The 17,614-nt window shown below is 38.2% G+C and overlaps 1 protein-coding gene across 2 annotated transcripts in view; it reads right to left on the reverse strand.

Moving 5' to 3' along the window:
• DNAH7 (dynein axonemal heavy chain 7) overlaps positions 1-17,614 on the reverse strand; it is a 273,847-nt gene that overhangs the window by 131,450 nt on the left and 124,783 nt on the right. For both annotated transcript variants that reach the window (XM_047720641.1, XM_047720640.1), the window contains 5 exons: positions 11,224-11,379; positions 10,197-10,365; positions 8,186-8,312; positions 6,777-6,996; positions 848-1,720 (listed from right to left, as the gene is read on the reverse strand). In XM_047720641.1, coding sequence (XP_047576597.1) covers positions 848-1,720; positions 6,777-6,996; positions 8,186-8,312; positions 10,197-10,365; positions 11,224-11,379 — 1,545 coding nt within the window. The remainder of the gene's footprint in view (positions 1-847; positions 1,721-6,776; positions 6,997-8,185; positions 8,313-10,196; positions 10,366-11,223; positions 11,380-17,614) is intronic.

The following is a 17,614-nucleotide window of genomic DNA, read 5'->3' on the forward strand; positions in this document are numbered from 1 at the left end:
AACCTTGTCTATTTCATTTTCCTTTTCACTTCCAGCTTTTAGAATAGTACCTGCTATTGAGCGAGGGTTCAATAAATCTCTTGTTTGACAGTCTTAGCAGGACATGGAGAACAGAGGGGCTGTGCAAATTCCCCACGGCCAAAAACACTCACAGGGCCTTGGCCACAGCCCACAAACTTCCCACCGCACGCCGTTGTCTCATCTGCTCTGTGCTTCCTGATACTGAAGTTAACTACCGCAAATGTGTCACTCTGGCTTTCCTCCTTTTGACTTTTTGTTGGGTTTGGCTAATGGAAAGAGACTGGAAGGACAGGAGAGGGGCAGGAGTATTCATACCCTCCCTTCCTTCCTAGCAGGAGCTTAGTTCTAGGTTTTGGGTTCCTGCTCCTGTCAAGTAATCCTACTTCCACAGCTCTGAGCCCCAGGAACACGCTTTCCTCCCTCGGTCCCTTTATGCCCAACCTGTACTAAAGCTCCCTGCTATGCTCCACCCCCTCCTAACTGCTCCACTGTCCCCTCTCAGCTCCTTTAACCCCACCTGGAGCTGTAGCTCTGGGAACAGTTCCTTCATTCAGCTTTTCTCAGGGAAGCCTTCAGAGGATGCTGACTGATACTCAAATTCATCCTAAAACCTTCTGTAATATACTGAGCTTAATGATGGTATTTATGAGTAATAAGATGCTTTTCTCTTATGACGATTTTTTGAATTCTAATTTCATACAGTACATTATCATTGATCAGAAAATTCTGCTCAACCACCTTTTTGGGGGGAGTCTCTAAAATAAGCCATGATGATGACGAATAGTCACCATTTCCAGGAGTCTGTCTGAAATGTACATGGCCATACCTGAAACCAGTCAATGGTACAGCAGTTAACAAGAGCAGGGAACTTCCTGAGGCGGATCCGGAATGCATCTCCGATGGGACTCATGGCGAGGACCACGTGCAGCTGGTTGCGGCAGCGATCGATGAACATATTGAAAAGAGCTATGGGGCTTCCATCTGTCTGTTTGGTTTTATCCCGTTGGCGGTCTAACTGACGCATCTTATCACATATCTCCTGCTTCTCGTCTAACGCAAAGAGATTTGGAACCTCCCCAGCATTCAGCAGATTGTTGACATCTTCTAGAAATGACTCCCTTTTGATCTGAGTGTCTGTGAACAGGAAGACACCTTGCATCTCACCTTCGGCACATTTCCTTAGGATCACTTTTAAATCTTCGTGCCACTCAGTAGTACCATAGCCCTTGGAGATTTCGACCTGAAAAACTGAATAGTCAGCCATGTGGGCAGCTAATCTGGTGACAGACTGCCTCCCGCTCCCGCCAACACCAACCAGAAGAGCATGGCTGCGAGGCTGCTTCAGGATCCTGGAAATTCTGCTGATGTGCTCTATGGCAAATCGGAATAAGACAAGGCTCATGGTTTTCTTGCTCATATTGTTGTATTCTTCTAAGTGAGCTTCTGCTATCACTCGAAGATTATCCACATCCTCAACTTCTCTGTAGTTGGTGTCCTCCCGCCTGGGATCGTGGAAATCACAAAACATTAAGCTACGCAAATCATCTTCTTCTACCACCCCATCGTTATCGAAATCTAAGTGTTGAAAAAGCTCATGAAAATCTTCATCCATGTGTTTTTTCAAAATTTCTTGAATGTAGTTGATAAGCCAACCTCTATCTGCATTATCCAGAAGACGATCATAATACACTCTAAGGACCTGAATAATTAAAAAGCAGCTATAAGAACTGATTCTTCTATTTTTGTAGTTTTATTTACATACCAATCTCAAGTCACATAAAAACTACTCCAGGATATTTCTATGGGTTTTATTAAAGGCCTAGCCAAATAATCAGGCTGGAGTCATAATAATGCTTATTTTAAATATTAATTATGATCATATATATTTGAGATAATACATAGTTACATATAGTTATTAATAAATAAAGGCATTTGGGGGGAACAGAAGAAGATTATAGAGATGCAAAGAATATTAACGACTGGGGCAGCTGGGTGCCTCAGTCAGTTAAGCATCTGCCTTCGTCTCAGGTTATGATCCCAGGGCACTGAGACTGAGCCCCACATCAGGCTCCTTGCCTCTCTCTCTCTCTCCATCTGCCTCTTCCCCAGCTCATGCTCTCTCTCTTGCTTTCTCTCTCTCAAATTAAAAAAGATCTTTAAAAAAAGAATATTAATGACTACAGAAGGAAAAAAGGACTAGAGAAAGAAAGTGGCTGCCTTTGGTGGTCACTCAGATACAGATAAAGAAGCTGGGGACTCCTCTGTAGTGATCTTTCCTTGTTCCAAGTCAGGAAACATTCTGAAAGTTATTGGCAAATGAATAGCATTATTTTTTTAAAGCACATTTTTGGGGTGGAAAGAAATGTCTTAGGTGAAAACCAAGTTTGTTTTGCATATTTATTATTTTTGTTATTAGTCACTGCAGAGGGCAATCTACTAAAATAAACTCTTATGAAATGTACATGTTATGGGACTGTAAGAAATAGTTAATCAGGCTTGTCACATAAAACAACTATTTCCTCAACATGGTATAAGTGTCCCTTGGTTACTATCTGTTTGGACTGAATTGTGTCCCTCCCCACCCCTCAAATTCATGGGGAAGTCCTAACCACAATATAACTATATTAAGAGAAAAGTCCTTTAAAGAGGCAATTAAAGTTAAATAAGGTCACAAGGGTAGAGCCCTAGTCCCATAGGACTGTCCTTATAAGAAAAGGAAGTGATAACAGAGTTTCCACTCTTTCCCTGCAGGTGCACAGGGGAAGGGCCATGTGAGGACACAGTGAGGAGGCAGCCATGTACCCACATTCGGTGGCACCTTGCAAGTGGACTTCTGGCCTCCAGGACTATGAGATTATTAAATAAATTTCTGTTGTCAAGCCCCTCTGTTTGTGGTATTTTGTTATGGCAGCTCTAGCAGACTAAGACACATATGAGAGAAGCAATGCGTATTTGTGCCAACAAAACTGTCATTTGGGGGAAATTACTGAACCCTGTCTGCATAAGCTGCTTCACCTATAAAATGGAAACAGGAATACTTGGTCAGCATTCCACTCCAGTTGTAGGGCAAAAATAAAACGGCAATGTATGTGGAAGCACTGTAAAATTCAGAAATAAAATGATTACAAAGCACCTTGAAATCAGCCTAATGGTGTTCCAGAGTAATGCTTTTAGTGTTTTCACTACTGTCAAGCTGGTGCCATAGCGTGTCATCCCTTTCTCTAGCTGTGGTGGCTACACAGGCAAATAGTATGAGCGAGGCTTCGTGCATACTCTCACTGGCTCAAAAGCTATTTATTTATTGGACAATCTAGTTCCCTGACATAGGCCGATAGTCACGTCCTTGGACTGAGGTACTGAAGATGTTGTACAATATTCCTGTGGGAGGAGAAACCTAAGCCAAGCCAGCCTCACGTATCTGGTATCACTGCTGAAGATGAGCTCAGAATACTCTTACCTAGCGGGCTACTTAGCAAGAACCGAAGGTCGCCTTTCCCAAGGACTGTCAACAAACCTGTATTGAATCACCCGTGCTACCTGCTAAAATGCAGACAGCAGGGGCCCACTTGAAAACTTTGAGGACGATGCCTGGGAATATCTTATTTTTCTACTTCTGTTTCTTTATATAAGATACAAAAATCCTAAGCGCACAGCTCCCAAGAATTTTTACACATTTATACACCCAGGTCCCCACCACCAAGATCAAGATACAGAACACCTCCAGCACCTTCGCAGGCTCTCTCATGCTCCCTTCTGCGGATCCCCTGCTCTCTACCCTGTGATTCTGCGGTCCCCTCTTCCATTTGGAGAAGTTGATATGTAAAATTTCTCTATCGTAAGTCTACATCATTCCAAGAGAGGTAATCTCTGGAATATTTTTATCATATTGTATTTATGATTTGAGTTTATTTACCTCCAAGCCTGAATTACAGATTGTTTTAATTGATAAATAATTCACATATCACAACATTCACTCTTTAAAAGCATATAATTCAGTGGGTTTTATAATATTCATGAAGTTAAGCAAACATCACAACTCTCTAATTCTAGAACTTCTTCATCATCCCCATGTAAGCAACCCTGTACCCATTATCAGTCACTCCTTATTTCCCCCTGGTGCCCCCCCAACCCCTGGCAACCATTACTCTGTCTCTGTTAACTTACTTACTCTGCATATTTCGTATAAATGGGATCATATGGTATGAGACCTTTTGTGTCTGGTTTCTCTCACTTAGATGATGCCTTCTAGGCACGTCCGTGTTGTGTATGCACAGCTCTTTCTTTTTAGGGCTGAATAAAATTCCATGGTGCGTATATACCACATTTTCTTTGTCTATTCATCAGCTGATATGTATGTGAGTTGTGTCCACTTTTTATTATAGTTCTAATAACATTTGTGTACAAGCTTTTGTGTGGACATGTGTTTCCAGTTCTCTCGAGTGCATGGCTAGGAGCACAACTGCTGGGTCACATGGTAGCTGTGACGTTTGAGGAACTAGCTGTTCTCTGAAGCAGCTGCACCACTTTTCATACTCCCGAGCGGTGAATGAGGGCAGGATTCCTCCGCCAATTCATGAGCACTTGCTATTATCTGCCATTGGGGTGACAGCCATCCCGTGGGTGTGAGGCGTACCTCTCTGCAGTTTTGATTTGCATTTCCCTAATGACTAATGATGTTGAACATCTTTTCATGTGCTTATTGGCCATCTGTATATCATCTTTGGAGAAATGTCTATTCAAATCCTTTGCCCACTTTTAAATTGGTTATTTATCTTTTACTATTGAGTTGTAATAGCTCTTTTTGTTTTCTGGATCTGAGACACTGATCAGATGTATGACTTGCAAGTATTTTTTCCCACTCTGTGGGTTGTCTTTTCACTTTCTAGACAATATCCTTAGAAACGTGAAAATTTTTAACTTCGATGAAATTTATTTTTTTCCTTGGGTCACTTTTGCAGAATAACTATATTTAATAAGCAAATCAGATTTTAGGCACACAAATGTTTGAAAACCATGGAGAAGCCAAAGGGAATATAAAATAGTAAGCCAGTTTCATGCCTTGAAAACCATTTAATAAAATTACATTAGGTCTTCTGATTTGATAAAAGTGTCTGGACACCTAAAGGACACCTAAAGTAGTATCTGGCCCATATTAGACCTTTAGGAAGTCTTTTTTGAGTGAACAGAAATAAAACACAAGTAGAGAGTTGAGTTCAATTACTTCATAATGTTTTTGAAACATTGAAAACTATGTGTCTAACACTGTTCTCAGTGCTGCGAATAAATCAGCGACCAAAAAAAAAAAAAAAAAAAAAAAATCTCTGACCTTATGGAACTTGCCTGCTGTCTGAGGAAGATGGGACAATAAACATGACAAATAAATTTTATGGCATGTTAGATGCTGATAAATGCTATGAAAAGAAGAAAAATAGAGTAAGTCAAGAAAGACTGGAACTACTAGTGGGGTGAGAGCCTGTTGTGTATAATAGGGTGGTCAGCGTGGGACACATGGAGAAGGAAAGATTTGCTCAAAGGGAGTAGAAGCCAGTGCACAAGATCCGGGACAGCACTCCCCGCAGGGAGAACAGCCCGGAGGCCTGTGCTGCTGGTGAAGGTGAATGAGCGTTCTCACACAAGAGGCAGCCTGACGGGAGCCAGGAAAGAGGTACACGTATGAAATCTTGTGGGTCACCAGAATTTTATGTTTAATCCCTCCCGGTGAGGTAGAGTGCTCTTGAAAGGTTTTGAGCTGAGAACTTAAACTCATTATATTGCATAAATATCAAAAATGTGAAGTTATTATATTATGAATTTCATTACATTAAAAATTCCATTTCTAAATGTCTTTTTGAAATTTTTATTTCAATAGCACATGGCTTTAACATAGCACATTCCTATTTCCTAGATTTAACTACATTATTAAAATTAAAATAGCTATATTATTTACATATTAAAAAATTTTTTTCTTTAATGTTCCTATAATTCTTTGTATTAAGTTATTATTTTTGATGCCTTGTTTTATTGTATTCTTTCTCTCCTTCTTTCCTCAGATTTTTATAAGAAAATGTTCACCCACATTCCTCTTCCCACAAAGGACTTAAATATACTTTCAATATATTTTTATGCTTTCAAAACTGGTTTGTTTTGTAGTTGTTTTGGCATCTAGAAATACAAGTAAGTAATGTAAACAAACACATTCTTTTCTTATAAAAACATCTCCTTAAAAAATATTCCATCTCAAAAATTATTTGAAATCAAACTAACAAGGATTAAGTCACTTAAGGGAGATTGACCCAAAGTGATACCTACTTAGAAATATCTTTTTTTTAAAGAGTTTATTTATTTATTAGACACACAGAGAGAGATCACAAGTAGGCAGAGAGGCAGGCAGAGAGAGAGGGAAGCAGGCTCACTGCTGAGCAGAGAGCCCGATGTGGGGCTCGATCCCAGGACCCTGAGATCATGACCTGAGCCGAAGGCAGAGGCTTAACCCACTGAGCCACCCAGGCGCCCCTAGAAATATCTTTTAAGTCAACAAAAATTTCTAAAAACAGGAGATAATCCTTTTTAAATATCATAAAATATATTAGTGTTAAATATTCTTTTAAATTATCTTGATTATTGGCCTCCATAATGCCAAATAGCTGAATGAATGTCAACAATACAAACTTGGAAATGCTTCTTTTTAGCCAGTTGTTGCCATGATAAAATCTTTGTTTCTGGCATAATCATATTTCAGTAACACAAAAATTTACCTCATGAACCCAGAGACGTTTAATCACTTTTTTGGTTTCTGCTGTTTCTGGCCTTGACAGGCAAACGCCCTGAATGACACGGGAGAAATCACGGAGGTTGAACAAGTAGTGGGATTTAGCTGGTGTGGGCAGGAGATTCTTCATGGCTTCCTTATACAGAGTCATTGTACCATTAACAATTTGTGCAGTCAAATCTAGAAAATCATCTGGAAATTTATAACTTAAAAAAAATGTAATAAAAAAAGAAAACATTAGCATATCTGGTACATAAATGATATTTAGCATGCCTAGTGTGGAATTTATTCTGATTAAATAATTGATTTAATTTATAAAATTACCATTTCTCATAATAGTAATAATAATAATAATAATAGAATTTTAATTTATTTTAAAACTACCTGCCATTCATTATTTTATTTTATGATTAAAGAAACTCCATGGGAAGGCAGGACTAATGTCATGGACTTAGAACTCCTTAAATAAGTGGACAAAAGAGCCAGCCGAAGAACCCCGATAATATAACTCGAATCCAGCATCCACTAGACAAATGTGTCATAATCACTTTCACCCCTTAGCATTTTTAATTGCGTATAAAAGGAATCCCTGAAGAACACTGGTGAAATGAGTATTTTCAGAGAAAACAGGAAGGAAATAAAAATACAGAATAAGAAAAAGAGGAAAAGAAAAAAGAGAGTTAAAAAGAAAGTGAAATAGGGTTTAAAAAAGAAGGGCAAATGGCACAATGAGGGTAGAAAGAACATGTATAATGAATATCCATTTGGGAAAAACTGACTATCTTTAATTTCTGGCTTGATGAGGAGCCAGATGTCTGTCTCCATCAGCACTAGACAGGGCAAGGAAAGACAATTTCTTGAGAATGGACATCAGGGAGCTGAGACTTGCACTGCCCAGGTCCACTTGGCTCCCCGACCTCTGCATTCCTGAAAGTGCAGAGCTAGACAGCAACGTTTCCCCTAGGGTACAGGCTCAAAGGCTATACTCTTAGGTATGAATCTTCTTGAGAAACTCATGAGTTCTACTACAGGGTATCAAAGTCACAGGATAAACCTAGCATACATCTTTCTAGCATTAATTGTATTAATGGTGAAAATTCAAAACATTAACAATTCCACCATGGACATACTATATAGCAGAATGCAAAATTTGTATGTATTTGGGGGCTAAAATTCAAGACATCAGACAGAAAGAGAAAGATACTGTGGCCCCTTCTTGCTATGCTCCCATACTCGGAGATGAGAGCAGCAGAGGGGAGCAGTGTCACCTGTTATCTTTTTCTTTCTCTAGAGATGTTTTCAGGGAATAGTTCAAGAAGTATTACCTATATTGATACATTTCCAAAAGACTGCATACCCACTAGTGAAAAAAGAAACACACTTTAAATTACTTACCAGATTTTAAAATGCCAAGTTAAGATTCTAGAGAAGATTGCAAACATAGATTTATCACTAAACTCATTGATTGTTATAATATTGAAATGTCTCATATATCGGGGTGTTACTGGATTTCGACCACCACCTAAATATTAAAAACAGTAACTCTTAACAATGTTACTACTACACTCTAGAATATTTTCTCCAATATTTTACAGCATAAAACAATTTGAAAGATGGACAAATTCACAGCATACAGAGAAATTAAGAGTACTTGTTTGGGTAACCCTGATCTAAAAACAGTTTTCCCCCAACCTCAACACATTGTTTTTCTAGTCAAATCATCTGACTGAGTTCTTGAGTCAGGTCAATTTACTAAAGAAAATCAGACCAGACAGAAAACCACCTTCTCTGTGACTCATATAGCCCAAAGCAGTAAACTAGAAACATCCTCATTACAATACAACATTAAAATACAACATTTAAAAATGGTAATATTGTATGCAATATTGGCAAACATGACTCGTCAAACTTAGATTCCTTTCTACATGGCTGAAGTTCAGCACGATCTCAGCATTTAGCCTAACTCTTTCCACTCATCCTAAAATGAATTTCCTGAAGTCAGTCTATGGGGTTCATGTGGCCACTTCATTGACTGCTTGCATTTTTAAAAATTTAGAGATTGTCTCACTTTCATAAAATAATGATTACATTTTCAAAGATGAAGCTTTTAAAAAAGATTGCATTTATTTATTATGAGAGAGAAAGCATATATAAGTGGAGGGATGGGCAGAGGGAGAGAGAGAAAATCGCAAGCACAGTACACGCTGTGTGTGTAGCCTGACTCGGGCTTGATCTCATGATCCTGAGATCATGACTTGACTCAAAATCAAGAGTTGGACACTTAACAGACTGAGCTACCCAGAAACCCCTCAAATATGAGGCTTTAATAATGAACTTAGAATGCACCATCATTAAAAATATCATTGGTATTATTTTCTTTAAATATATAGATGAATCTTATTTTTTTAGAAGAGAAAAGAGAGGCAAACCATAAAACAGACTCAACTGTAGAGAACAAATTGAGGGTTGCTGGAGAGGAGGTAGGCAGGGGATGGGTTAAATGGGTGATGGAGATTAAGGAGGGCACTGGTGAGAGCACGGGGTGTTGCATGTACATGGATGAATCACTAAATCCTACACTCGAAAGCAATATTACACTGCATGTTAACTAGATACAATTTAAATAAAAACTTGAAAGAAAAGAAAAAAAGCATTTGAAGTGGCCCAGAAACTATGCTGAGAGCAATTACTGACTCAGAGCAACCTGACTGGGTTACAGGTCAAAAGGTCAGTGGGTCAGGAGGCAAATACCAATGAGATTCCCTGAAGACATGATATATGGAGAAAAGGAATTTTTAAAGACTAGAATACTGGCTTCAGTTCAGGAAAGAAAAAAAACAAACCAGTTAAGAATGTCCAGTTTGTTGAATCAAGCCACTATGAACCCATCATAAAAAAGTTTCCCCTGCATAGATTCTTTCAAGTTTATCAATTTCCCTTGGGAAATGTAAAGAATCTTTAAGGGTTAATTCTTTTGGCTATTTGCTTCTTAAATTCCTCTTAACAGCCTGTCTAAATCCAAAGACTCATTTAATGGGACTTGATTGGGGAAGAAACAGGGGTTTCATACAGTTGAAGAATTAAGGAATATAACACAGGGAAATGAGCTGCTTCACAGGGATCTGGGTCCTTAGAATACAGAGAAAGGAAGTGCAAAGTCCCAGAAGGTGGGTGAAAAAGGATCTGGAAGAACTGGTAGGAGAATGGCCCCAAGGAAGGCATCCCACTTTTTAGTGTTGACCATTGTAGTACATTCCCATAGGTCCCAAAGTATACACAAAGAAGACATATACACAAGAAATTGTAACTCAGTCCAGTTGAGTTTCTCTTTCTTTCTCTAACCATCTCTCTAGGTATAGCCACAGTGATAGTCAATTTTAGTAAATTACAAACTCAGAAGACGTACCTGGAGGTCCCATAGCGCACATGATTTGAATGTCTACTAGTTTAATCATAGAACAATCTTTTAGGTCATACCAATTCCAGTGATCTAACCATTGTCTAAGCAACTCAATGGGAGGCTGAGCCCCATATACTTCCCGAGCGGGCATATTGACATCATCTACAAAGACAACCTGAGAGTAAAAAGAGAAGCAATATTAAAAAATATTAACACCTTAGTATATTGTCCAGTTGTGTAGATGGTGTTGAGGCAAAGAATTAGATTATCTTCTTGCATAAACATATGTGAGAAATGATGGTCTCTTTTCAAATAAAAAATAATATTCCCTAGCATCTATGCTTCTAAGGAATAGGGAAAGTCTCATTACTAACCTTTCTAGGTTAAGAATTGAGGATTTATTCATCTTCTCACCCAATTTGTTTATCAATATGCCTCCTCTTTTCCCTTGTACAACTTCAACACATTAAAGTAAATGAGAAAGGTAGGATTTTAAGAATGATTATAACATTGGAGTGGTGACAAGTGAGGTTCAGAAGGGTATTTGTGGAAGAGGAACACAGAGAAGTCAATTGATAGCTGGGTTGTTTAAAGGTCTAGAGGAGCAAGCGGCAAGACTCTGCTGAGCAAAAATGTTCATCAGAGAACTAGAAAGGTGGATAATTTCCTAGCTGAATATTCTACTTTTTAATTCAAAGGGCAACTGCCTGTTTTTAATGTCAAGTTGCCTAATGCACATGCAGATAGGAACAGACTTTAAGGAAAATTAAATCAAAATTAGTGATTAAAGGGGCACCTGGCTAGCTCAGTGAGCAGAGCATGCAACTCTTCATCTTGGGGTTTTAAGTTCGAGCCCCATGTTGAGTGTAGAGGCTCCTTAAAAATAAAATCTTGAGAAAAATTTGTGATTTAAAAAAAGCAACAACATACAAAAAGATGTCAAGTCCTAGTACAGCTGTTTTCCTGGTTCTGTTGCAGAGGGCATGAAGAAGACCCGTGCCATACCATATGTATAGAAACAGAGAACAGTTACCATTCTCTTGCCCAAAGGAGGACCAAAAACTCCCTTTCTTCTTTTGTCCAATTTTGACATGATAATATTCTGAGTCTGAGCTGCTGTGGTTTGTGCCGAGAAGTTAATTAGCAGAGGCTTGTAGATTTCTTTATTGAGTTGATTTAGAAGAAAATTCTATATAACAGGAAATAATAAAATGAACCATAGTTGGAATTATGCCCTGACATTTCAAAATAAACACTAAGCATCATTGTCGACACACTTGAATTTAGAGTGTCCTAACATTGCGGAAGAAGAGATGGAATCAATAGATATAACAGTTACCATACCAGTGGTGTGTCCCTGTTTGTCCAGGCCCTGTGCATGTGGCTTCTCTGATTTCCAAAGCCACCACACAGACTACCTGTCTTCTTAACATTAAGTCATAGGGACTCAGAGGCTAAGCAACCTGCGTATGGTCTCAGGGGTGGGGCAAGGATTCAGATTGCCATGTGTCTCTTTCCAGATTAATGTTCATTTCATTATAGTTTATCTTTCCACTTAAATACCAAGTTTTCTGACTTATTAGTGAGGAAGCTTAAATTGTATAACTGCATATTCAGAATGGATTTCATTGGAAAGCAGGTGCAGTCACACTGATTCTGAATCAAGGTGTTGTGTTCTACAAATCATCTTGTAAAAGAGATAGGAAAATATTTACGTTCTGTTAGGTAGAAAAAATGAACCAAATTGCAAAGTATGTTCCCCATTTTGTAAAAAGTTTTTTTTGTTTTGTTTTGTTTGTTTGTTTTTGCCTGGGCAGTTTTAATGCCTGGGCTGAATTTGGGATGAGGATACAAATGACAGGAGGCTTGATTTTTCTCCAAGCACTGCCTTTAACAATGTCAAGTCTCCATTCCTTGACTCTTGATGATATCTTGGGTAAATCCCTTAACTTTCTGTTTATGCTCAGAAAGATCTTTCTTTTTGTTTTTTTTTGTTTTGTTTTGTTTGTATTTTTTCTAATTTAAATTCACATTAGTTAACATATAACGTAGTATTGGTTTCAGGAGTAGAATTTAGTGACTCATAACTTATGTATAACACCCAGTGTTCATCACAAGTGCCTCCTTAATGCCCATTACCCATTTAGCCCATCCCCCCACTTGGTCCCCTCCAGCAACCCACTGTTTGTTGTTTATGGTTAAGAGTCACTTATAGTTTTATGGTTTACCTTCCTCTCTGTTTTTTAAGATTATTTATGTTTTAGAGAGAGATGCGCAGGGGGAGGAGCCGAGAAAAAGGGAGGGAGGGAAGGAGGGCGGGAGAGAGGGAGGCAGAGAGAGCAGACACCCCACTGGGTATACCGGGTACACCGGGTACACTGGGTATACAGCCCCACATGGGCCTCAATCCCATGACCCCAAGATCATGACCTGAGCTGAAATCAAAAGCTGGCTGGCCCAACCACCTGAACCACCCAGGCACCCCTCCCTCTCTGTTTTTATTTTCTTTTTCCTTCCCTTCATCTGTTTTGCTTCTTAAGTTCCACAGATGAGTGAAACCTCTTGGTATTTGTCTTTTTCTGACTGACTTCTTTTGCTGAGAATACACTCCAGATCCATCCATGTTGTTGCAAATGGCAAGATCTCATTCTTTTTGATGGCCGAGTAATATTCCTGTGTGTGTGTGTGTGTGTGTGTGTGTGTGTGTACCATATTTTTATCCATTTATCAGTTGATGGACATTTGGGCTCTTTCCATAATTTGGCTATTGTTGATAATGCTGCTATAAACACTGGGGTGCATGTGTTCCCTCGAATCATCATTTTTGAACCCTTTGAATAAATACTAGTAATGCAATTGCTGGGTTGTAGGGTAGCTCTGTTTTTAAATTTTTGAGGACCCTCCATATGGTTTTACAGAGTGTCTACACTAGTTCCCACCAACAGTGTAAGAAGATTCCCCTTTTTCCCCAAACTTGCCAACATCTGTTGCTTCCTGAGTTGTTAATTTTAGTCATTCTGACTGGTGTAAGGTGATATATCATTGTGGTTTTGATTTGTATTTCCCTGATGCCAAGTGATATCGAGTATTTTTCCAGGCATCTGTTAGCCATTTGTACGTCTTCTTTGGAGAAATGTCTATTCATGTCCTCTGCCCATTTCTTTACTGGATTATTTATTTTTGGGGTGTTGACTTTAATGAGTTCTTTATAGGCTCTGGATACTAGCCCTTTATCTGGTATGTCATTTGCAAATATCTTCTCCCATTCTGTAGGGCTGCCTTTTAGTTTTGTTGACTGTTTCCTTTGCTGTGCAGAAGATTTTATCTTTATGAAGTCCTAGTAGTTCATTTTTGCTTTTGTTTCCCTAGGCTCTGGAGATGTATCTAGCAAGAAGTTGCTGTGGCTGAGGTCAAAGAAGTTGCGGCTGCCTGTGTTCTCCCCTAGGATGTTGATGTTTCCCTGTCTTTCATTGAAGTCTTTCATACATTTTGAACTTATGGTCCAGTTTCATTCTTTTGCATGTCACTGTCCCATTTTCCCAATACCATTTGTTGAAGAGACTGTCTTTTTTCAACTGGATATTCTTTCCTGCTTTGTCAAAGATTAGTTGAACATTGGGTCCATTTTTGGGTTCTTTATTCTGATCCATTGATCTATGTGTCTGATTTTGTGTTAGTACCATATTATTTTTATGACCACAGCTTTTCAATACAGCTTTAAGTCTGGAATTGCGATGCCTATAGCTTTGCTTTTCTTTTTCAACAGTCCTCTGGTTATTTGGGGTCTTTTTTGGTTCCATACAAATTTTAGGATTATTTGTTCTTGCTCTGTGAAAAATTCTGGTGGTATTTTGATAGGGATTGCATTAAATGTGTAGACTGCTTTGGGTAGTATAGACATCTTAACAATATTTATTCTTCTAATCCATGAGCATGGAATGTTTTTCCATTTCTTTGTGTTCTCTTCAATTTCTTTCATTAGTGTTCTATAGTTTTCAGCATACACATCTTTTATCTAATTGGATAGCTTTAGTCCTAGTTATCTTATGGTTTCTGGTGTAATTGTCAATGGGATTGATTCCTTTTCTGCTGCTTCATTATTGGTATATAGAAATGCAACAGATTTCTGTACATAGATTTTATATCCTGCCACTTTGCTGAATTCATATATTAGTGCTAGCAATGTTTTGGTGGAGTCTTTTGGGTTTTCCACATAGAATATCATATTGCCTGCAAAGAGTGAAAGTTTAACTTCTTCCTTGCCAAACTGGATGACTTTTATTTCTTTTTGTTGTCTGATTGCTAAGGCCAGGACTTCCAGTCCTATGATGAACAATAGTGGTGAGAATGGACATCCTTGTCATGTTCCTGACCCTAGGGGGTAAGCTCTCATTTTTTTCCCCATTAAAAATGATATTCACGGGGTGCCTGGGTGGCTCAGTGGGTTAAAGCCTCTGCCTTCGGCTCAGGTCATGATCTCAAGGTCCTGGAATCGAGCCCCGCATCAGGCTCTCTGCTCAGCTGTGAGCCTGCTTCCTCCTCTCCCTCTGCCTGCTTCTCTGCCTACTTGTGATCTCTGTCTGTCAAATAAATAAATAAAATCTTTAAAAAAATGATATTCACTGTGGGTCTTTCTTATAGGGCCTTTATGACATTGAGGTATGTTCCTTCTATCTCTTCTTTCTTGAGGGTTTTTATCAAGAAAGGATGTTATATTTTGCCAAGTGCTTTTTTTTTTTTACATTTATTGAGAGGATCATATAGTTCTTATCCCTTCTTTTATTAATATGGTGTATCACATTGATTGATTTGCAGATATTGAATCACCCCTGCAGCCCAGGAATAAATCCCACTTGATCATGATGAATAATCCTTGTAAAGTACTGTTGGATTCTACTAGCTGTTGGATTCAACTATCTTGTTGAGAATTTTTGCATCCATGTTCATCAGGGATATTGGTCTCTAGTTCTCTTTTTTAGTGGGGTCTTTGTCTAGTTTTGGAATCAAGGTAATGCTGGGCTCACAGAAAGAGTTTAGACGTTTTCCTTCCATTTCTCTTTTTAGAACAGCTTCAGAAAATGTATTAATTCTCCTTTAAATGTTTGGTAAAATTCCTCTGGGAAGCTATGGCCCAGGACTCTTGTTTGTTGGGAGATTTTTGATTACTTATTCAATTTCTTTGCTGGTTATATGTTTGTTCAAATTTTCTATTTATTCCTGTTTCAGTTTTGGTAGTTTATATGTTTCTAGGAATTTCTAGGAATTTATTCATTTCTTTCAGATTGTCCAATTTTTGGCATATCATTGCTCATAATAATCTCTTATAATTATTTGTATTTCTGCATTGTTGGCTTTGATCTCTCCTCTCTCATTTGTGATTTTATTTACTTGGGTCCTTTCTCTTTTCTTTTTGTTAAGTCTGAGTGGGGCTTACCAATTTTGTTAATTCTTTCAAAGAATGAGCTCCTAGTTTTGTTGATCTGTTCTGTTGGGTTTTAAAAATTTCTATATCAGTTATTTCCTCTCTAACCTTAATTTTTTGCCCTCTTCATGGTTTTAGGCTTTATTTGTTATTCTTTTTACAGCTCCTTTAGGTGTAAGGTTAAGTTGTGTATTTGAGACTTTTTTCCTTCTTGAAGCAGGTCCGTGTTGCGGTATGCTCCCCTCTTGTGACTGCCTTTGCTGTATCCCAAAGGTTTTAGACTGTTGTGTTTTAATTTTCATTTGCTTCTGTGTATTTTTTTAGTTCTTCTCTAATTTCCTATTCATTCCTTAGTAGGATGTTCTTTAACCTCCATGTCTTGTCATCTTTCCAAACCTTTTCTTGTGGTTGTTCAAGTTTCATAGCATTGTGGTCAGAAAATATGCATGGTATGATCTCAATCTTTTAGTACTGATTAAGCTTGATCTGTGACACCATATGTGATCTATTCTGAAGAATGTTCCATGTCCACTTGAAAAGAATGTATATTCTACTGCTTTAGGATGAAATGTTCTAAACATCTGAACATTTGTTAAGTCCATCTGGTCCAGTGTGTCATTCAAAGCCATTCTTTCCTTGTTGATTTTCTGCTTAGATGATCTGTCCATTGCTCTGAGTGGGGTGGCAAATTTCCTACTATCATTGTATTATTATCAATGAATTTCCTTATTAATTGATTTATATATTTGGGTGCTCCAAATTTGGGGGCAAAATATTTACAATTTTTTAATCTTCTTGTCGGATAGACCCCTCTATTGGGATATAGTGCTCTTCTTCATCTCTTATTACAGTCTTTAGTTTAAAATCTAATTTGCTGAAAAATGTATGGCTACTCCAGCTTTCTTCTGATAACCACTAACATGATAAATGTTTCTTCACCCCGACCCTTTCAATCTCCAAGTGTCTTTGGGTCAAAAATGAGTCTTGTAAGCAGTATATCAATGGATCTTGTGGGTTTTTTATTCATTCTGATACTGTATGTCTTTTGATTGGAGCATTGAGTCTGTTTACATTCAGAGTGATTATTGATAGATATGAATTAGTGCCAGTGTATTACCTGTACACTTGCTGTTCCTGTAGATCATCTCTGTTCCTTTCGAGTCTTTGCTGCTTTTGGTCTCTCTTTCCAACTCACTGAGTCCCCTTTAATATTTCTTGCAGGGTTGATTAAGTGTTCACAAACTCCTTTAGTTTTTGCTTGTCTGGGAAACTCTATCTTTCCTTCTGTTCTGAATGACAACCTTGCTGGATAAAGTACTTGGCTGCATATTTTTCCCCTTAGCATGTTAAATATTTCATACCACCCTCTTCTGGCCTGCTAAGTTACTGTGCCAAGCTGCTGCTAACCTTATGCATCTAACTATGTAGGTTAAGGATGTCTTTTCCTTAGCTACTTTCAGAATTCTCTACATTTGCATTTTGTAAATTTCACTATGATATGTCCTGGTGTTGACCTGTTTTTGTTGATTTTGAGGGGAGTTCTCTGTGCCTCTTGGACTTAAATCCTGTTTCTTTCTCCAGGTTAGAGAACTTTTCAGCTATAATTTGTTCTAATAAACTTTCTACCACTTTTCCTCACTCTTCTTCTTCTGGGACTCCTAAAATATGGATATTCTTATGCTTTATGAAATCACTGAGTTCCCTAAATCTATATTCATGATCTAATAGGCTTCTTTCCCCTATTCTTTTCAGCTTCATTATTTTCCATAATTTCATCTTCTGTATCACCTGTTTCCTGGCTCCTTCCGTCCTCACAGTGATTACATACAGTCAAGTTTGCATCTCAGTCATAGCATTTTTTAATTTTTACCCTGACTAGTTTTTAGGTCTTTTATCTCTGTAGCAGGGTTTCTCTAGTGTCTCCTATGCTTCTTTCATGTCCAGCCAGTGTTCTTATGACTGCCGCTCTAAATTCTTGTTCAGATACACTGCTTATATTGGT

This window comes from Lutra lutra, chromosome 3, assembly GCF_902655055.1.
Source record: "Lutra lutra chromosome 3, mLutLut1.2, whole genome shotgun sequence".
NCBI lineage: Eukaryota > Metazoa > Chordata > Mammalia > Carnivora > Mustelidae > Lutra > Lutra lutra.